This window comes from Mastomys coucha, unplaced genomic scaffold (assembly GCF_008632895.1).
Source record: "Mastomys coucha isolate ucsf_1 unplaced genomic scaffold, UCSF_Mcou_1 pScaffold15, whole genome shotgun sequence".
Taxonomy (NCBI): Eukaryota; Metazoa; Chordata; class Mammalia; order Rodentia; family Muridae; genus Mastomys; species Mastomys coucha.
This window is the reverse complement of record NW_022196897.1, coordinates 39,999,564-40,021,022: the sequence shown is the minus strand read 5'-3', so window position 1 is coordinate 40,021,022 and position 21,459 is coordinate 39,999,564. Positions and strand designations below refer to the sequence as shown.

The 21,459-nt window shown below is 44.0% G+C and overlaps 1 protein-coding gene and 1 long non-coding RNA gene across 4 annotated transcripts in view; one reads left to right on the top strand and one right to left on the bottom strand.

Moving 5' to 3' along the window:
• Positions 1-243: 243 nt before the first annotated feature.
• Positions 244-21,459, top strand: part of Cacnb4 (calcium voltage-gated channel auxiliary subunit beta 4) — a 267,899-nt gene continuing 246,683 nt past the window's right edge. The window contains exons 1-2 of one of the 3 annotated variants that reach the window (XM_031370256.1): positions 244-557; positions 995-1,078. In XM_031370256.1, the coding sequence (XP_031226116.1) occupies positions 498-557; positions 995-1,078 (144 nt within the window). In that variant the 5' untranslated portion in view covers positions 244-497. Of the gene's footprint in view, positions 558-696; positions 796-912; positions 1,079-21,459 lie in introns of those variants that run through there. The other 2 variants (XM_031370257.1, XM_031370255.1) reach the window with 2 other exon arrangements.
• LOC116090170 lies at positions 2,921-10,042 on the bottom strand. Its single transcript, XR_004118594.1, has 3 exons — positions 9,814-10,042; positions 3,333-3,443; positions 2,921-3,231 (listed from the first exon to the last, which is right to left on the bottom strand). It is a non-coding gene; the product is annotated as an uncharacterized LOC116090170 (long non-coding RNA).

The following is a 21,459-nucleotide window of genomic DNA, read 5'->3' as shown; positions in this document are numbered from 1 at the left end:
GGATGGACACACACACACACACACACACACACACACACACACACACACACGCACGTTCCGCTCTGCCCACTCCCTGCAACACTGCACCAGCTTCCCTCCCCAAGTCCTGATTCATGAACCGTGCCACCTTTGTCTCATTTTAAACTGTGCAGACTATTTTAATCCTCCCACCCCCATCTCCGATTTTCCCCTCCCTCCATCCTCTGGAAAGCTGTGCTGTAAGAGCGCTCGCGGGGTGGGAGAGCACTTCTCCCCGAGGCTCGGGGAGGCGACAACCGAGAAGTCCCCTCGCCAGGACCTCGCTGAGGGCGCGGGGCTGGGGGAGGGAAGCGCTTCGGCCCCTTTAAGGTGCGGCGCTCGGCGAAGTGCGGGCAGGCGGCCGGCGAGCCGGCGCGGGGCCAGGAGCCGGGTAAGGGAAATCCTGCCTCCCCCTCCGCCCGCACCGGCCCGCGCCCTCCGCCCACCGCGCCGCGAGGGCCATGCGGCGCCTCTGAACCATGTCGTCCTCCTACGCCAAGAACGGGGCGGCGGACGGGCCGCACTCCCCCAGCTCGCAGGTACCGCCCCCTCCTCCACCCGCGCCGCCCCGCGCCCCGCCTTGGTGCCGCGAGTGCGGGGCGCTGGTCCCGAGCCGCCGCTCCCTCCTCCGCGCCTCCCGCCCGCTCCTCCCCCTCCTCCTTCCCTCCTCCTAGCCCTGCTCCCGGGCTTAGCGCTCGGGCTCCAGTGTCCGCAGCCTCCTGTCGCCGATGCTGGGGACTCAGACCCCGCACCCGCGACGCTTTGTTAATGGATGTGGTGGGTGCTCGGGACCACCCAGCTCGGGGTGAGGGGCTGGGGGTGGGGGGGCGCTGGGAGGCGCCGGGGAGACTAGGGCGAGGGGCGAGAGGGGTTCCCGGGGCGCGGTTCCCAAGGAGGACTCCAGCCCCGGATGCCCTCTCGGCTCAGCGCTGCGGTTCTCACTGGCTTCTTTGTGGCCCCGGTTTGTCGAGTTCAGGTGGCCCGAGGCACCACGACCCGGAGGAGCAGGTTGAAAAGATCTGATGGCAGCACCACTTCCACCAGCTTCATCCTCAGACAGGTAAGAGGTCCGGGCGCAGGGAGCCCGCACCCAGCGCGGTCCTCTGCCCCGGAGCGCGAGTCCGGTCCGCGCCGCTTGGAGATCAGTCCTCGTCCCTCTGCTCCTTGCTCCCCTGCCCTGGGGTCCAGCAGCCTCTACCTCTGCTTCTAGCTCCGTTCCTCTCCTGGTACCCTGGCTACCTAGTGTTGGCATTCCTACATCTCTTTGTCGCTCCGGGAAGTTAGTTTGTATTTGCGTACTTGCGTTGGAGAGGAAAAGGGACATTGGCCGGGGACACTTAATTTAAGAGCTAAGAAGTGTTCTTGGCCCACCTTCGTTGCACAGAGGGACGTGAGCGACCTGATTTGATGCGCTGTGAGAGTTAGAGGATTTCTCTAATCTCTGTCCTATTTTGAATACTTTCACATTTTTTGAGAGAGTTCTCTGAGTTCTGGCCAAAAGAAAGACACTTAGAACAGAAAAGTTTAGTCTCGTTTTGGCACCGCTTCATCGATTACGCGTAATCACGGACTGACGGGGACAGCGGTCTAGTGAGACCTAAATAAGACAGCGCGGGCGCAGTTCCCAGGGTCTGGCTGAACCTCGCGCTGGCTTTCCCGTGTTTTCCTCGTGGCTAGAGGCAAGGAGTTCGAACCGCAGGTCGCTAGCAATGCTCATTCCTCTGGTGCCTGTCACCTTGAGGAAGGAAATCGACCCCCTGTTTTTGCACTACCCATTGCTGCCAATAAAACCTCCGGAGCCGCTGGATGCTGGAGAAAGAATGCAGAAGGGGCTCACCTTGATCTTTCTCTGGCGTGTGCTTTTTCCAGGTGACTGAGGAAGACTTTGGTCATTGCCCCACGAAGCTTTATCCCAGGTTCTACCCTGGACGGCTGGAGCGACCTTGAGAAATACTTTTCTCTCTAGGTCACCCAGAACGTGGTGTCCTGTGATTCTAACTTACTATGGCAGCCGCGGTGGGATATATATATATATATACATTTTCAAAGTAGAACACCATTTAGACTCAAAATTCGACTCTGACAGTGCATGAAAGGTCTATAAAGCATATTTGGGTAATATTTCCACTAACATTTGTACTTTCTGCAGAAATAGAAATTATAGCTATCATTCTATAATTCAGTGTGGTGTGCTCTAAGCATGTACAGTATTTAAACACATTTGATCCTGCATTCATTTTGAAAGAACATTGTACCCTCTTTGCAGAGCTGGGGTTATTTGTGTATTTGATTAGGGGAAGCCATTGCTCAGCTTAAAATATTTTTTGAGTTATGCAACTCTGAGTTCTTTATTTTGTAGATGCTTATTTTTGGTAGTGTTTTCTTATTGCAGATTTTTGGAACTACTAATTATATAGTAGTGCATTCTGTGAGTGTTTGACTAATACTTTTGAATTTACACTATCACTGCACTGCTTTATACTCTGAGCCCAAACAAAACAATATCCTTTATAATACTTTTCCTAATTTCTTAGTCAGTAAATGATTGAAACTACACACACACACACACACACACACACACACACAATGTTGTAGAGTGGGCCACCGTGTGTAGGCTTAATGGAAAAAAAATATTGCAAAGGTAATTTTGGGAGTTACTTGGACCAGTGAAGGTTTTGAGAATAAATATAGTTCATAAATACTTTTGTAAGTGGGCATTCTAATTTAATAAAATGGTCCAAATTCAGGGATTAATTGTAACAAACAATGTTCTTAATTTTGGTACAGATATTGTTACCTGTACCAAAGGAGGGGGGGGAGAACTTCATAGCACAGTACACTTCTGTACATGATCTAATTTACATAGCATCACCCAGACCTCTTTAAATGAATGATTTATATATACGTTAGAGCATAATACCCTTTAATAGAACCCTTTAAAGAGTGATGTTAATTTATTAATAGTTAAATACTTTTACAAATTTAAAATTATCTTGATTGATTGTGGGTTTGTGTATGACTACTGTGTGTTTGTGGAGGTCAGAGACAACTTACGGAGTCACTTCTCTCCTTCCACCTTGTGAGCCGAGGGAACTGAGCTCAAATTGTCAGTCAGCTAGCAGCAAGCACACTTGCCATCTCTCCACCTTTTAAATTCTTGATACTAGAAGTGATGGAATTTCCTGGTGTTATTTCACATTTATTTCGCTTTAACTACAGGAGAAAGTAGAGAGACCAATTGGATTAGTCAGTTTTCCATTCCTGAGATAAAATACGGAGAAAATCAACTTAAAGGAGAAAAGATTTATTTTTACTTCATGGCTTCCGAGATTTCAGCCTGTGGTCACTTGACTGTGCCTGTGATGAGGCAGAATAGTGGCAGGGAGGGCTGCTGACTTCATGGCAGCTGGAGCAGAAAGACAGACCTGGGAACAGAAAGCAAAGGCTTGGAGATAAAATAAACCCTTCAAGGGCATGACCCCAAAGATTTACTTCCTCCAGCTAGGCCACACCTCTTACAATTTCCACCACCTTCAAAAGTCCAATCAGCTCTGAGTTCATCCATGTATTAATCCACTAACCAGACTCATCATCCAAGTGCTTGGACATGCCGCACTGGGAACCAAGTCTTCAACTTATGAATCATTGGGAATTCTCTATGTCCAAACAAATTACATCCATAAAAAGGAAGTTGCTCATTTCTTGGTCCTATCATTTCATGGAGGAAAACCTTTCATGAAAAATATTCCATGGGTTGCATTAACTGTGGAAGACTGCTCCAAGGTCAGAGGGCCAGTTACATACATGTTTAAGAGTGAGAACAGTTTTAGTTCTTGGACCTGGTATAGGCTTTGCTGCCTTTGTGCGTACATGCACACACAGAAACCGGTCTCAAAACAAGGCTGCTGAGAGAGGTTGCCTTGTCCTACACAGCTTGGTCCTGGAAGCCTGACGAGGAATGAAGGAATGACGGACAGCGAGGAAATGACAGGGACACATGCAGAAAAGCTAGGATTGGATGAGCTCTGCTCACCCTGATAGAGGGCACTGCCTGCTACACTACCCAAATGATTATGTTTGGCACAAGCAGGAGGTCTTCTGAGGTTCCTGTAGAGAGGCAGTCTTGGGCTGTAAACACCAAAAGGAGCAAGCTGTGGTTGATAGTTTCTACATCCATGGGTCAATTGCTACTAAACACTCTGCCTTGGACCAAGAGCAGGCTTTGCCATTCCTCTAAGTTCCACCCAGGCAAAGCTCTATCATCCCCCCCATCCCCCACCCCCTTTGCTAGATTGCCGGCTCCTACAGTTCAGGAGAGAGGAGAGATGAGGGTTTGGAATGACTCCAGAGAGCCACTAAGTGGCATCTTTGAAGAAAGGCAAGAAGGCGAAATTATTTGCTACTGAAAGGAGAGCAAGGTAGACTAGGTGATCCAGAAATGGCTTTACCACGATCTTCCAAAGTATACACAGTCTGATGGCAGCTTCTTGCCACACACAAGATGAAATCCAAGGATCAAGATTTTATCGTTGAGTGTGGAGACTGATAGGTTACAGACAGTCCAGGGAAGGTAACAGCAGGCATTCCCAGCCACTAGGGACTGTGTGCGCTGAGGACCACAGTGCCGGGGTCTCGAAGCATTTTTGTCATGAATGGCAGAGTATTAAGTTAGTCCTCTTCCCACTTGGGTTTGAAAAGAAACTCTGATGGAGGGTTAGTTAGCTTTCTTTTTACTGAGAGACTTTTATGAACCCCCTTTTGAGGTCTGGCCTCTACCCAGCAACAGCATCGTCCTTCTGTAACCGCTTATGTCTGGTTTCATCCTCCTGCCATAGGCCCTTTGCATATGCCGAGCACCCATGTGGAAGAGTACATCATTTTCTCTTTGCCTATTAGCTCTTGATATTCCTTAAGATCCAAGGGTTAAGATTTTGTGGAGTTTATACATATAAAATTCTCTTGCTGCAGCACAGGCTAGCCTCAAAGTTATGACAATTCTCCCACCTCAGCTTAAGAATTTAGTCTTATTTCCTTTCTTAAACTCCCTGATTAGATCAGTTCCTTTCTTTTCTTTTCTCTTTTTTTCTCGAGACAGGGTTTTTCTGTGTAGCCCTGTCTGTCTTGGAACTCAACTCTGTAGACTAGGCTGGCCTGGAACTCAGAAATCCACCTGCTTCTGCCTCCCAAGTGCTGGGATTATAGGTGTGCGCCACCACTGCCTGGCTTGATCAGTTTTCTAAGTAGGTGCTTCTAGAGCAAAGTACCCATGCTCATTTTTTAGTAGCACCTCTCCATTGCAGTTCAAGATGGACTTAGATGCTGGTTACCATCTACCCATTGACTCTCTTGAGTATTGGTAGAGTGAGGGAAGGTCTGCACTTTATCTTTGCATCTTGGCATCAAGCCTCATTCATTTCCAGTGCATACCCATTTGAATGAAGGAAGAAAGGGTTTGGGGATGAATTTTTGTTGCAAAAAAAAGAAATTGCTCCCTAACAAACCTACCTTCAAACTCCATAGCTTAAAACAATTTCTTTTTGAGCACTGACCAGACAGCTCTTCTGCTTATGTGATGTTATGTGGGCACAGGGATGGTAAGGAAGGTCCAAAATAGCCTCGCACATGTGGTTGGCAGTTGGTGCAGGCTACCGGCTGAGAGCTCTGCTGGGGCTTTTGGCAGGGCGCTTGGTTTTCCTCCATCTGTGGCGTGCGTGGCTGTGTGGACCTTTTGGTGATATGGTGGCTGTAGTCTAAGCTGGACCACCCCAAAGGGCAAAGACAGCAGCTGCGGCTGCCCTAGACTCCAGTCTCAAATGCAATGCATCACTTTTTTTGTATTGCATAAGGTAAAATAGGCTCAAGAGCCTACCCCACTTCAAGGAGAGAAAAGGGAAAGAAAGTATCTCTCTGTGTGTATGTGCCTGTGTGTGGATGTGCACATGTGCCTTGCTGGAATTGTGGAGGTCAGGGGACAACCTAGTGGAGCTGTTTCTTCAAAGAGAGAAAAGGGATAGGAAGTCCATCTCTCTGTGTGTATGTGCCTGTGTATGGATGTGCACATGTGCCTTGGTGGACTTGTGGAGGTCAAGGGACAACCTAGTGGAGCTGTTTCTTTTCTTCTTCCTTGATGTGGTTTCTGAGGTTTGAACTCTGGCCATTGGGCTTGCATGGTAAGCCTTTTATCTTCTGAGCTACCTCAGTGGTCCTGTTTGATGAATTTTAAGCATGCTGTCACTTAAGGATAGAAGGAGCTTGGTGTAGTGGTGGTGTGTACCTGAAATCCTAGCTACTGAAGAGGTTGAAGCAGGCCAATCTCTTGATCCTTAGAGTTTGGAGCTAGCTGGGATAACAAAGCTAGACTTAGATCTAAAACAAAACAAAACAGCAACAACAATACAAAAATAAGAACAAACAAACAGAACAGAAAAAGACTCCATAGACATAATGAAACTTATCCAGTAAACCCTCACAACAAGCATTATATTGCACCAAGACTCTATCTCTATCTCTATCTGTCTTTTTTTCAGTAAACAGTAAATGATTAAGTAATGACATATTTCAGAAGACTATTTAGCCATTAAGATGCAGGAATGACATGAAAGTACATCTAAACATTTATTCAAAGTACACTGAAGTGAAAAGGTAAGTCATAGAATAAAATAATGACGTCGCATTTAGAAATAAGAGCTTGTGGGACAGAAGACAGGAGCTGCAGCTGTCTGTGGAAACCTCGTGTTTTTTTTTAAGGTATGCTAATGAGATGATCCTTACAATGATTCAATGAACCCACATTGTATTTAGAGATCAAAAACATATGCAGATTCTGAGTCGATACTATAATAAAACAAGTTGGCAGAGGAATTCTTTGGGTTATAATTTGGGTGCTGGTTACAGACACATTCTCTGATGAAATGTGAATTCGTCAACAGAAGGTATCTGCTTTGTGCACAGCTCTAAGAATAATCATATGCCTAGAGGCATGTAGATATGCCAAATTTATCCATAAACTTGGAATCACACAGTTTTAGAACAGGAAGAGATTGCAGAAGTAAAACCTTCCAATTTCGTCCAGACAACTAGAACACAGGCTCGGCCTAGGACGGAAAGGTCACACTGCTAGAGGTGGAGCTGAGACAGCCTTGGCGCTCTTATTTTCTCCACAGCACACTCTAACCTTGGCATAAAGATGGATACAGATTCGTGGGTTCATGAAAGGGCATATGGGGTTTGTTCCTCTTTAAACCTGGACTACTCACTTATTTCATGAGTTTATTTAATTATTTTACTTTTGAAATAGAGGATTGTTATGTAGTTCAGGCTGGTTCGGAAGACACTCCTCCTGTCTCAGCCTCCTCAGCACCATGATTACAGGTCTGGCTCTGGTTCTAGAAGTGGCCTTACTCTGTGTAAATGCTTTGAAGAACAAAGTATCTTTTGCATTTGAGGGGTCTGGATGCTCCTTTTTGCTTGTGTATTCACAGTCCACAAAGGATTATTTATTTGTCTGCTTTCTTAACTAGGAAATAGTCAAATAATATATTAGCCATAGACTGCCTTATTACCCTATCAAAATTACTTGTATTTCCCTCTATCTCCCATGGACTTGAATATAGGAACATGTTTAAACAGATAATGGGAGAGATCAGAAACCAGGTCCAGAAATTAGTTACAGCATGAAGCCACCTTTGATAGTTTTTAAAAATTACTTTCATTTCACTTTATTTTATCAGTATAGGTGTTTTGTCTATATGCATGCCTGTGTATCACATGTTCCCTGATTCCTGAGGAGGTCAGAAGAGGGCATCAGATCCTCAGGAAAAGAACTTACACATGGTTGTGAGCTGCCATGTGGGTGCTGGGAATAAATCTAGGTCCTCTGCAAGAATAACTGGTACTCATAACAACTGAGCCATTTCTTCAGCTACAAGCCACCATTACTGATGCTCAGGAAAGCTAAGGAGGAAACAGTCAGGAGCTGGACCCAGAGGAATCTAACTGGTAGAAGTAAGAGCCACAGGAGATGCTGCCTCTGTCAGAGTAGCCACTTGGGGTAGAGAAAATGAAGAGAAATACCTTCTCTCTCCCTCTTCCCTTCAGGTAGCCACTGGCTGCCTAGGTATGATCCAGCTAGTCTGGGGGCCTGGGAAACAACATCCTATAGGCCTGGGCCTTGGGGTGGGGATGGGAGGAGCTGTGAACCCTTTTTATGTTTTAGCTACAGCACATCAGGCAGTAAAGAAGTATTTTCATCAACAAAGGTAGGAGTTTTTTTTTTTTCTTTCCTTGTGCTGTAAGTGGGTCTTGCTTCCTAAATAGTACAGTCCAGTTGCAGTGAACTTTAAGAAAGCATTCACACTTCCTTTAAGACTTGCTCTGTAGGGTGGGGCTTCCCAAACTGCAATCTAATCGAATAAAGCAAGAAAGAAATCGACTTCTCTCCTGGCAAACCCTGCTTTGCATGGAACTGAATTCGTTAGAACTGTGACTGGGAAATCTAATGACTGGGCAGCTGATCAGTTATCCATTGGTTTACTGATCTCTTAAGTCCTCCACCCCCGTCCTCCCTTTTTCTATGTTCTTAACACATGTTCCCTAAATTCTATTTCTGCAGAATAAACGACTACATGTCTTTCAGTTTAGAATGATAGGATTTTTATTGACATACAGAAGCAGCTCTGATTCAAGCGTTAATCTTTCCTAGGAAACTGTAGAAAGCTAGGCTAAAAATGAAGGGCTTTGCATCTGTCCCCACCTGACCATAGCTCCACCAGTTGTCCCCTACTGCACTGTACCTGGGCATACTACCCCTCCCTCGGGGATAAAAACGAGGGCTGAGCAGAGGAGAGTGTTGTTTAGTCAAATCACTGCATAGCTAGTTGTAGAAGATTCCCCACCCTTGTCTCCTAATTCATGAGGTCTGCTTCTGCCATCCAGATGTAGTCTTCTCCTAGCTGGGGCAAAGGGTCTTCCAAGCTTGCCTTCCTTTGAGTTTGCCCTTTCTGGGTTTAATTTTCAAACCTTAGACTCAGAACCAGGTGGGCAGCTTGAGGCTCACTCATTATCACTGGAGGCTAGGAGATATCGGCTGGTACTTGGGGATGGGGCATGCAGCCCACATTTCAGTTGGTAGTACTCTCCCTGCTATGCATTCAAGGATTTTGGAATAGTGTAGCCTCTGTTGGCTTGTCCTTTGCTAGAGCTTTCTGCCCAGCCCAAGTGCATGTGCTGGGCTGGCCCTTCAGTAGGTGTACCTAGCCCATCTGACACTCTGGACGCTTCAGACTGCTGAACCTGGCCTGTTATGCAAATATGTCCATCATTGCCCACGAGAAGACAAAACTACTCACTCACAGATTCTTAAATGACCCTCTGTATTAGGAAGTATTAAACTGCCAAGCCCTAAGAAGAGCCATGCTGTTGGCCCCATAAGAACATTCTGGTTCAAACAGTTGACACTGTCCTATCCTTTCAGTTGTATGTAGACTATCATCCTTCACGGACCCAAAACACAATAGAGCAGAGTTCTGTGCTCTTCATTCTTGAAGACTAGAAGTTCTCACGAAAAGCTCATCAAGAGTCCAGTCCACACGGCTTTAACTAGGGCGGGGGGGGAGTCAGGGACTCTTGCAGGGAGGTCGGATCTGTCTTGGCGTCCTGTCACTGAAACTAATTCCAGAGATAATGACTTTCTAAGGAGAGATGGGTCTGGGGCAGAGCTCCGTGGTAGAGGACCTTCCCTAGCATGTGCAAGGCCCTAGGTTTGATCCTATGCACCAACAAAGAGAAAAGACTTACTTTGGCCTGTAGTTTCAGAAGTTACAGACCATGGCCACTTGTATCGGTTGCTTTGAGGCCAACAGTGAAGTGCCATATCATAGTGGGGAACTGTGGTGTCAAGATAAACTGCTTGCCTCATGCCCCACAACCAAGAAGAGAAAGGAATTCTGAGAACTTTTTACAGGTTCCAAGTAATGTCACCCTGGGAACCAAGCTCTCAGCACTTGAACCTTGAGGAGACACTCATCCAAACCTTAGCAGACCAGCTACAATACCACAGCAGACCAGAAATGTCCAGGCTTGTGTCCATAAAAAGAGCTACAATATAGATTCAATTTTAAGGGAATGTTTTTTATTGCTTTTAAGTAACAATAACAACAAGCTGTGTGCTATAGGAATCTGTGGCCCTAATAGAGCCCACTGAAGCATTATCAATGCTTGGCTTGAACATAAATAGTACATTGGAATTCCTTGATGGTAGTTCTCGTTTTTATTAGAGTAAACATGGTCCTCTGGAAATTTTCCTATTTCTTTAACATAACTTGATTATTGTACACATAAATAGAATGGAAGTAATTACTTGAATCTGAAGGGATGACATTCAGTATTTGTATTGGGGTTCTGAAAGCATTAATTAGGTGGAAGCTGTAAAAATTGCTTAACAGCTGTGGAATCTTGCAGATCATCTTACTAATCATTTGGATGACAAATGGTGTCTCCTTTATGTCTTACTTTATCTTCTTCCCTGTTGGTAGATGTATCTTCCTTCTGGCTGGCAGCTTAATTGCTGTTGCGGTATTTGTTTTGAGAGGAAATATTTTATAAACATAAACGTGAAAAGAATACACATATTTTCGCCCTTGGCTGTCAGAATCACCAGAAGTGGTGAACTTTATAGCACGGATAGTGCCTAGAAATGATACCTTTCTCAAACTTCTTATGAAATTTTGTTTTTAGTCATTTCTTTTTGAATACAAAGAAAAGTGTGGAAATGCAGAGTGCCTTGTGTACAATAATTCATCATCCCACCCTCATTTCAAAGAGTCTGCTGTTGTTGTCAACTGTTCAGATGTTTATTAACATTCAGAATCAAACAAGTGGGTAAATGCCTGTACTCCTTAGTGGATACAGTCAATGCTTTTATATTTGGTGTGTGTGTGTGTGTGTGTGTGTGTGTGTGTGAGTGTGTGTGTGTGACAAGAATGGGGAAGGCAATCTATTCTCATCACCCTCACAATCACCACAATCATTCACACACATCCTTTTCCTTACCTCTCTAGAACCTAGGCAGCAGCTAAGCAACAGTGTATATTCATCTGTTCTATTTTATGTCAATGGAATCATATAATAATATGTGTTCTTTTGGAACTGTTTCTAAGGACTTGTTCCCTGCTCCAGGGGTTAGTGGCAGCCAGCTGTGGTGGCAGTGTGCGGTGCTGACTATCTTTGGAAATGGACTTGCCTTTCAGTGAATCTTGTCGGGCTCCATGGTGTCAAGTGGGATGGGGTGTCCTTGGGTTTAGTTGGAGCTGTGTTCTCAGGTCTCATGGATGAGCATTGGTTTTTGTTTTTTTGTTTCTTTGCTTTGGCAGAGCTATTTTATTTCATGGAAATCAGACTCCTAACCCCAGCTTGTCATCAGGAAACATTTAAAAATTGTTTTCATTTTATGTTGTATAGGTGATTTGCCTGCATGTTTGTCTGTGTACCATGTGTGTGCACTGCCTGTGGAGGCCAGAAGGTGGCGTTGGTTCCCTGGGGTTGGGATTGCAAATGGTTAGGAGCCATATGGCTACTGAGAATTGAACCCAGGTCCTCTGGAAGAACAGGCAGTGCTCATAATCACTGAGCCATCTCTCCAGCTTCAGGAGAGTTTTATATAATAGGATGTTGTCCACAGAAGGAAAGAAAAATGTCAGAGAGATAAAAGTTACTACTATGTTTTCAATAATTTTTAATACCAGAAATACCTTGGGTACTTGCAATTCAAAATTCTTATATTTTATCTACTTTTTTTTATAATAATGTATATTTGGTAATTGTGATATTTCTTCCTTTCTTCAGAAGTACAGTCAGAAAGAATGCAGTGTGCATGAGTCCAGATCTAAGTGCAGGATTTATGGGAATTACTGGGTGTTCAGAACTGTTCTCTCTGTGTGGCAGGTGCTGTTCAGTAATATTTCAGTTCTTCCCTTGGGGACAAAAGTCAATTATTACACGGTTGTATGGGAGAGAAATAGGTCAGCTGCACACGGGCTGTGTTAATTTCAGAGAGCTTGAGGGTGCCTTAGTTTGGGGGAGATGCTTGATTTATTTGGTTTTTATGTTAAGGACTGCGCTAGGAGTGCTGAGATTGTCATGCGTTATGGTCATCGTATCCCTCAGTGTAATACAAAGCTTTTCTTTTTTATGTAAAATGAAAAGCAAATCACACAATATCTTTATTTTAAAGTGTCAAATCTGCATTGTAAGAGTGATGTGAACCCTGGATATTATTTATGGGTTTATTTCTGTATTAGTATATATGTTCAATAAACGTCATACTTCCAAGTATTTTTGCTGATTTAAGTTCTATATATATATATATAAAAGAGTTTTGTTGTTGTTGTTGTTTTATTTTGATTTTTTGAGACAGGGTTTCTCTGTGTAGCCGTGGCTGCCCTGGAACTACATTCTGTCGACCAGGCTGGTCTGGAACTAAGATTCACTTGCCTCTGCCTCCAGTGCTAGGATTAAAGGCATGTACTACCACCACTCGGCTCTCCAGAGGTTTTTAAAGATAGTGTCACCAATGAAGCTTACACATGCCCAATATACGAATAGGCTTAGATGTACCTCATTACCTAACCTTCAAAACTCATATCATTTATAGCCCCTTTTTAAAGTAACAGCAAAACCAATAAAACCCTCCAAACATGCATGTTGGAGTCACGAGTTTGGAATTGTGGACCTTGGAATCACAGATCTTGGCATTCTGTGCCACAGGCTGGGCTCCAGGTGGAGAAGCGGCAACTGAGAAGAAATGGGAAGAGCTTTGGAGGGTTGGTGAGCTTGTGGAAGGAATGGCTCCTCGGGTGTGGTTCCTGCCCCCACAGACATGTTTTCACATTCCCAACTGCTTGTTTTTTCCTCCATTATATGAAATGGGAAGAATTTGAAGATGCTTTGGATTAATGAAGAACCTGTGTAAAATCCACTAAGGTCATAGGAGTCTTAGAGGCTTTTTTCCTTCATGCATTGTTGTCATTTGCCTGACTTATTCTTGGCATGATCCTTTCATCATCAATATATACATATATATACATGTGTGTGTGCATATATACATATATATACATGCACACATATATGTATATGTATACACATATATACATATATGTGTGCATGTATACATATATATGCATACACACATATGTATATATACATGCATATATATACATATATGTATATATATGTATGTGTGTGTGTATATATATATATGCATCAAGTGGGTAGTTGAAAAAGCCCAGGACCACTTGCCTCAGTCCATTTCCAATGTGAGATCCTCCCTGCTCACCTGCCACTTACTGGGTACCCAAGCATACATACCGTGTCTTGACTCGACCCACTTTCTTCCTGCCACCCCCTCTATCATAATACTTCTCCTCTTGGTGATATGTATTTGTCAGAACTCCCTGGAACCTTCTCCTCCCAGAGCGCGCGCGCGCGCACACACACACACACACACACACACACACACACACACACACACACATACACGGCTCTCCTTCCCTGGTATGCCCTGGAGCTGTTCTGCCTATTCACTTGTTAAGTCTTCCTTTCTGTAATGTGGAAAGCCCGTGTACCCCACCAGCCTGTGTGCCTTCACCTCCATCACTGATGTGCCTGCCATGTGGGATGGGGAAAGAGGAGCTGAGGAGAGTTGAAGTGTCTGCAGCAACAGTGCACTTTAGGCTTCGCCACACTTTCCACGCTTAGACACAGGACCTCAGTGCTTTGCCCTTGGTGTTCCTGGTTGATAATCTGCTGCCCAGCAATGGAGGGGTGCATCCTGCTACAGCTGTTCTTAACCCTGTGAGAACACTGCTGCTTCCTTCTAAGATTCTCAACTCTGTGCTCCCTGGCCTCTCTGTGAGTCCCTTCCTCATCTCTGGGACTCACAGTCCCCTGAATTCTTATGTGGCTCCTGTGCCCTGTATTTCGCAGATTCTTGGTAGGGCCAGCTTCTGCAGCATTGGTTGCATCTGCCTGTAGGGTTCTCCCTGGGGATGAGACATTATTCTGCTGCTCAGAACTGAACTCAGAACTTGATTCCAGTAGCAGGTCTCCCACAGAGCGTCTTGACCTGCTCACTTTGATACAGACAAATTGTATCACCTTTTAGTTCAGTAGCAGCCTATATATAATACCCTTGTGGGGTAGTAGAAGAGGAAGGGTAGGAGAAGTCAGTAAGACTGGGTAGGAAAGCTTGGGATAGGGGTGTTGGGATGTCTAGGGAGAGAGTCATTGGTGGGAGTGTTCTGGATATGTTTTTTTCTTTTTTTCTTCTCTTCTTTCAGGTTCCTGTTCTTGTTAATCTCATTCTTCTTCTTGTTCTCCTCCTCCTCCTCCTCCTCCTCTTCTTCCTCTTCCTCTTCCTCTTCCTCTTCCTCCTCCTCCTCCTCCTCCTCCTCCTCCTCCTCCTCCTCCTCCTCTTCTTCTTCTTCTTCTTCTTCTTCTTCTTCTTCTTCTTCTTCTTCTTCTGTTGTTTGTCTCTCCTCCTCCTCCTCCTCTCCTTTCTCCTCCTCCTCCTCTTCCTTCTCCTCCTCTTTTCTCTTCTTCTTTTTTGCCAACTTGACACATCTGGGAAGAGTGAACCTCAGTTTAGGAATTGCTTCTATCAGACTAGCCTGTGGAGGCATTTTCTTGATTAATGTTTAATGTGGGAAGGCCCAGACCACTGTGAGTAGTACCATTCCTAAGCAGGTGATCTTGGGAGGTATAAGAAAGTGAGCTGAGGGTCTTTAGTTCCTGCCTCCAATTCCTGCCCTAATTTCCTTCAGTGATGGATTGTAACCTGAGACATGTAAGCCAAATAAAGCCTTTCCACCCTAAGCTTTTGGTCATAGTGTTTATTACAGCAATAGAAAACAAACTAGGACAGGGGTTAGCTCAAGAAGGTAGATGAGACCAAACTTGGTCCATTTCAAGCGCCCTTTTCTAACTGTATCTGTTAGGAATCGTCCTACCGAGAAGAAAGAGAAACAGCAAGGATTGGCTAGTACAAAGCATAGAATTCTTGGTTCACACTGTGAAAGGGCAGAACTGGATGTCATCCTTCAGGGTCTCTCTTGGTTCATCTGCTATTATTAGCACTACATTTCTCAAGGTGCGGTTCTGCGTGCCAGCCAAGGCCTCCATCTATTCCCGTCCTGGTGGTATCATTTATCCACAGTCCTCTCTTGTAGTAGTTCCTGCAGAATATAAAAGAGAGGAAGTATTTATCTGTTTTTTTATAGGTACATTTCCTGAGCCCCTGGGTTCTCACACTAGAAACACTTTACTTGAATCTTATTGGCTGGAATAAACTCTCAGGAGCCACGTTGTGACTGTGACATGGCCTTCAGGTAGCAATTGGTTACTCCTGGTGATGAGGGCGAGGCTGTTCTAGAGCTAGCTGAGTGTGGGGAGGACCAGCTCACCAAGCATATGCCAGACTCAGGCAAGGGATGGGGAAGTTCTTTGTGCTTCCTTCCCTAGGGTATTGGATGATTAAGGGTCATTTGAATTGAGAAAAATATAAATATTCTCACTCATTTATAGATAGTTTGATGTTGTTAAGATATAGTCACATGGATGTGCTACTACCATTACTGCCTTAGTAGTAAATCCATTTTTAATAGGACTTTGTAGATGATTGGGGGCTGGGATTTCTGTTAGAACTGCCTGTTTTAATGAAAGAAATCTGTGATGTGTCCAATAGCTGACTAAGCAGTGAGCTTCTGGGATCCTACCCAAAGACTGGCACTGCAGTGGCTACTTGAATGAACATTTCTTGGGCCTCTGTTTTTCTCTCTGTAGAATGAGGGTCAAGATTTTACTAGGTAATTTCTAAGGCTCCTAAGTTTTCATCAAACCTGGTTGCTAAATGACTTTGTGTCCACAGATGGTGACCAAGGCATTCATTTTGTCCCCAAAACAAAAAACAAAACAAAAAGAACCCCATGGTATTTAATAGTGTAGGGTCAGAAAAGTTTGGTTCCTTTTTTCTAAATTATATGTGACATGGGAGTCTTCAGAAATAAGGCCCAGAGACTCATGGAAAAAAAAAAACATTTATATACTTCTGTTTGATGAAGAATGGCCAGCAGTATAGGGTTTTAACTGGACAAAAGGCATGGTCTGTTGTGATAGAGTTGATGGGAAACCCAGCCAATGTGATGTGTGTTCTCCTTGGCCTCTCTGTTGTAGCATCCTTTCTCATGGGTTTGGGGTTGAACCAGTTTGGAGTGAAGGAGAGAGCAACTTCTTCTAGAGCTTGCATTAGATGAGAGAAGTCTTTAATTCTGTGGCCTAATGTGGGAAAGAGGAGTTTTGGTGATAAAGTGAGAGACTTTGCTTCTGTGGTTTTCCCGTCTCCCTTAATTCAGAGTTCTCAGTACATGCAAACATAAGCCCAACATTGGCTTTTGTAGAGAGCCTGTGTCACTTCACTGGTGAGATGGACTAAAAACCAGGGTTTTTCAGTGTCTTGAGAACCTTAAGTGAGGACATTCTGTTATAATATAGCAGAGGGATGTTTCGGAGAGAATCATAGGCAGAAAGATAATTTGAGATGGAACTGGAATTTATAACTTTCAAGCATATGCATGAAAGGATGTGCAAAGAATAGAATGGGCTGTCAGGATGAAGTATTTGTGAAATGTGAGACAGTTCTCAGAGTTGCATCCTGGAAGCTATTAAGAGGAAATCTGCTGAGGAGAAGTGTGGCTTCTGCTATTACGATGATCACAGCCCCAGGAAGAGCAAGTAACTAATGGGGCTTTAAATCAGTAATAAAGAGTAGCAGGACCTGCCATATTGGAAAGTAGCTGAAGGTGAGAGGAACCACAAGGTGGATTCTTATCATTTGAAAACACTGCACAGCTTGCTGTATCAACTTAGCTTCATGTCATTCATTTCTCAGGGGTTTGACGTTTGCATGTAAAGCTCAGCAAGATTGCCTGTCTTCCAGTAAATGAGGCAGGGATTCTATTTTTAAGTGACATTAACTATTTAATGAGTAGACGCTAGCAGGTATTTCTGGAATGACATCATGCATTTTCAAATTGCCTTGGTATTTTGGATGGAATGTTTTTGTCTCCCAAGACTCTTAGGTATTACGTCTCTAGACGGTTTGATGTCATTTGAAAAAATTAACCTTCAGAGAGTAATTTGGTATGGCCTTTGAAAGAAAAGAGACTAGAAGATGTTGGGCTTATGTTTGCTTGTACTGAGAACTCTGAATTAAGGGAGACGGGAAAACTACAGAAGCAAAGTCTCTCACTTTATCACCAAAACTCCTTCTGGCTATTTGACTTGAGAGGATTTAGCAAGAGAACCGGATAAAGATGCTTCATTCAGAAGAGAATCTACCAGAACCTTGAATTTGAACTTTTCCTGCCTCCAGGATTGTGAGAAGTAGATTCCTGTTATAGTGGCTCACTGGCTTCGTGTGTGAAGAAGCTGGCACATGGTCATTATCCTACCTCTCTTCCAGTCACCAGCACATGTTCCTACATAAGACGTATTTACTCCTGCCTGCCTTATTCTGGAAGTGATCTGAATGATCTTATGTAGTATCACAAGTCAATGCCACACACCAAAGGAGAAGACACAGGTAAGATGGTATGTCGGACACACGGGTTGTACGGTGACCATATCTTATTGACTCTGGCTCGACTGTGACCTGTATAGGTCAGTTGTAAAATGTAAAATGTCCAAGGGTGAAAATATAACTGATTAGAAAAAGTGTTAGTATTTCATTTTCTGAAGCTAGAGAGAACTCTGTGTAAGATAGTAAATTATACTCTAAGTAATTAAATTTTGCGATGGCCCAAGACTTCTTTCATAAATCCTTCCATGAAGATGATAGCTCTTAGCCTGCTCCTCGACCAAAGCAGCTATGTAGGAGCAACTCCGCATTGGTCACAACATCTGTGATTCTCAAAGGAGCTGTCCGTTAGAATCATCAGATAAGTATAAATATCCTTGTGCCTAGACCATATCTAAGCCCAATTAAGTCAGGGTTTCTAGGAATGGGCATGGGATACCAATATTTTTTAAAATTTATAAACTAAGTTATGAACAGAGCTTGCTGGTCTGAGGTAATCCAGAAGACTTCTGAGTGGCTCTTTCCAATCAGGACTTGTTGTTCAGGATAGGTTAGGTAGTGCTGCAACCATAAACCCTTCTTCAAAACCACATCCCAGGTTTACTTTTCACTTGTTCTACCTCCTGGGTTAGCTGGGGCCTAGTGGTTTGTTTTCTCTTCACTGGAGTGACTACCATTTGGAACATCTCTGTTTGGCTGCAGAGGAGAGATTGTGTGAAATGAAGATCTTGTGCTGAGTCTTGGCAAAGTACCACTTGGGGAGAAGCTAAAGGATGTAGCATGGAAACCAGAAGAGACACTAATTTGTTTTCTGTTTCTTCCCTTAACATTCCATAGGCAGGTGGGCAGTGAAGGGTGGTGGCACAGACCCATTACAAGACAGTGGTGGTTCAGGGACATACTTGTGGATGGTTCTGCTATTCTCAGCATCTGGAGTCTATTTAGGGCTAGTATGGCAGTGTGACTATTACTGTCTCTATTTCCTAGGCAGCTCAAAAGGGACAACAAAGAATAAAGGTATCCATTTTTAAAAGAGATGACCAGAAGTTATATATATATATACATGAAACAACTGTATGTGCTGTTTATTTCACTTCCTCAGTTCTGACAGTCCTCACTGGAATTGTTTCCAAATATATTGCTTACAATCCATCTATATGAACTTTGTCACGACACTATCTTGCCTTCAAAGCAGGCTGAGAAATGTGTTTTTTAAGTTTCCATGTGAAGGCTGAAAATTGGGACAGGTCTATTTCGGGAAGGATAGAATAAATGTTGGGTCCAGCTAGGCAGCCTCTGCCTCATCACAGTAGTGTGGTTTTAGCATAGAAATCTTCAAAGGCAATCACAGATGTCATCCTTGCTAATCAGTGTACTTTGAGATGTGTTGATGGGTAGGGGCCTTATGTAGTTTCTTTTTAATGCTGTCTGCAGCAATTCTAGAGACATCTTCAAGGAACTCAGAGGCTCTGTGAAAATCACAGATGTAGATGAATGGAGAATTTACATATGTTGTAGAGAATCTGCCCTAAATGGTGGCTCACATAGAACTTTGTGATCATGGTGGATTGATGAAGCTGAATGGTCCTTCTGTTCACTGTGTTGCAAAACGTCATCTCTCCTGCATCTTGGTTTCCAGCTTGAGCAACTGTTCTCTCTTCTAATATTTCCAGTCTTCTCTCATTATACCCTAAGTCAATTCTCCTCTGTTTTACTGATGTCCATATGAACTCAGAAAGGCTCTGACAGCATACACAAGGCCTGCACAGGATCAAGCTGTATGGGGTCTCAAGTCTGATAGAGGAAAGTGGAAACTTGGTCTCACCTCTAACCAAGAAACTGTTTGCAATTGATACCTACTAGCAATGAGAAAAATCGGTTTTCTTCAATGGAGTCTCAGTAGGTTTTCTTTTTTTTTTGAAAAATTTTTATTATTTTCTTTATTTACATGTCATATGATTTCTCCTTTCCCAGTTTCCCCTCCCCCCCAAAACACCCAAAAAACAACAACAAGAACAAACCCCTGTTCCCTCCTTCCTCCCCCTGCTTGCCACCCTACCCTCTCCTGCTTATTGGCCCTGGCATACTTACTTCCCCTCCTGCTTACTTCCCCTATACTGGGGCATAGAACCTTCACAGGGCCAAGGGCCTCACCTCCCGTTGATGACCGACTTGGCCATCCTCTACTATACATATGCTGCCAGAGCCATCAGTCCCACCATATGTACTCCTTGGTTGGTGGTTTAGTCCCTGGGAGCTCTGAGGGTACTAGTTAGTTCATATTGTTGTTCCTCCTAAGGGGCTGCAAACCCTTCAGCTCCTTCGGTTTTTTCTTTAACTCCTTCATTGGGGACCCTATATTCAGTTCAATGGAGGGCTGTGAGCCTCTACATCTGTATTAGTTGGGCACTAGCAGAGCCTCTCAGGAGATAGCTATATCAGGCTGGAGTGTCCTTCCTTCAGTCTCTGCCCCATAGTTAGTCTCTGTAATTCCTTCCTTGGGTATTTTGTTCCCCCTTTTAAGAAGGAATGAAGTGTCCACATTTTGGTCTTCCTTCTTCTTGAGTTTCTTGTGGTTTGTGGATTGTACTTCAAGTATTCCGAACTTCTGGGCTAATAACCACTTATCAGAGAGTGCATACGATATATGTTCTTTTTTTTTTTTTATCTTTTTTTTTAAATTAGATATTGTCATTATTTACATGTCATATGATTTCTCCTTCCCCAGTTTCCTCTCCAAAAAGAAAAGAAAGAAAAAAAATCCAAAACAACAAGAATAAACCCGTTGCCTCCCCCCTCCCCCTGCTTGCTACCCCACCCTCTCCCACTTACTGGCCCTGGCATTCCCCTACACTAGGGCATGGAACCTTTACAGGGTCAAGGGCCTCTCCTCCCATTGATGAGTGACTTTGCAATCCTCTACTATACACATGCTACCAGAGCAATCAGTCCTACCATGTGTACTCTTTGGTTGGTGGTTGAATCCCTGGGAGCTCTGAGGGTACTAGTTAGTTCATATTGTTGTTCATCCTAAGGGGCTGCAAACCCTTCAGCTCCTTTGGTCCTTTCTCTAACTCCTTCACTGGGGACCCTGTACTCAGTTTAATGGATGGCTGTGAGCCTCTACTTCTGTATTAGTCAGGTATTGTCAGAGCCTCTCAGGAGGCAGCTATATCAGGCTGGATTGTCCTTCCTTCAGTTTCTGCTCCATAGTTAGTCTCTGCAACTCCTTCCTTGGGTCTTTTGTTCCCCCTTTTAAGAAGGAATGAAATGTCAACATTTTGGTCTTCCTTCTTCTTGAGTTTCTTGTGGTTTGTGGGTCATTCTTCCTGTATTCCGGATTTCCGGATTAATAACTCACTTATCAGAGAGTGCATACCACGTGTGTTCTTTTGTGATTGGGTTACCTCACTCAGGATGATATTCTCCAGATCCATCCATTTCCCTTAGAATTTCATAAATTCATTGTTTTTGATAGCTGAGTAATACTCCATTGTGTAGATGTAGCACAATTTCTGTATCCATTTCTCTGTTGAGGGACATCTGGGTTGTTTCCAGGTTCTGACTATTATAAATAAGGTTGCTATGAACATGGTAGAGCATGTGTCCTTATTACATGTTGGAGCATCTTCTGGGTATATGCCCAGGAGTGATATAGCTGGGTCCTCCGGTAGAATTATGTCCAATTTCCAGAGAAACCGCCAAACTGATTTCCAGAGTGGTTGTGCCAGCTTACAATCCCACCAGCAATGCAGGAATGTTCCTTTTTCTCCACAACCTTGCCAGTTTTTTATCCTAGCCATTCTGACAGGTGT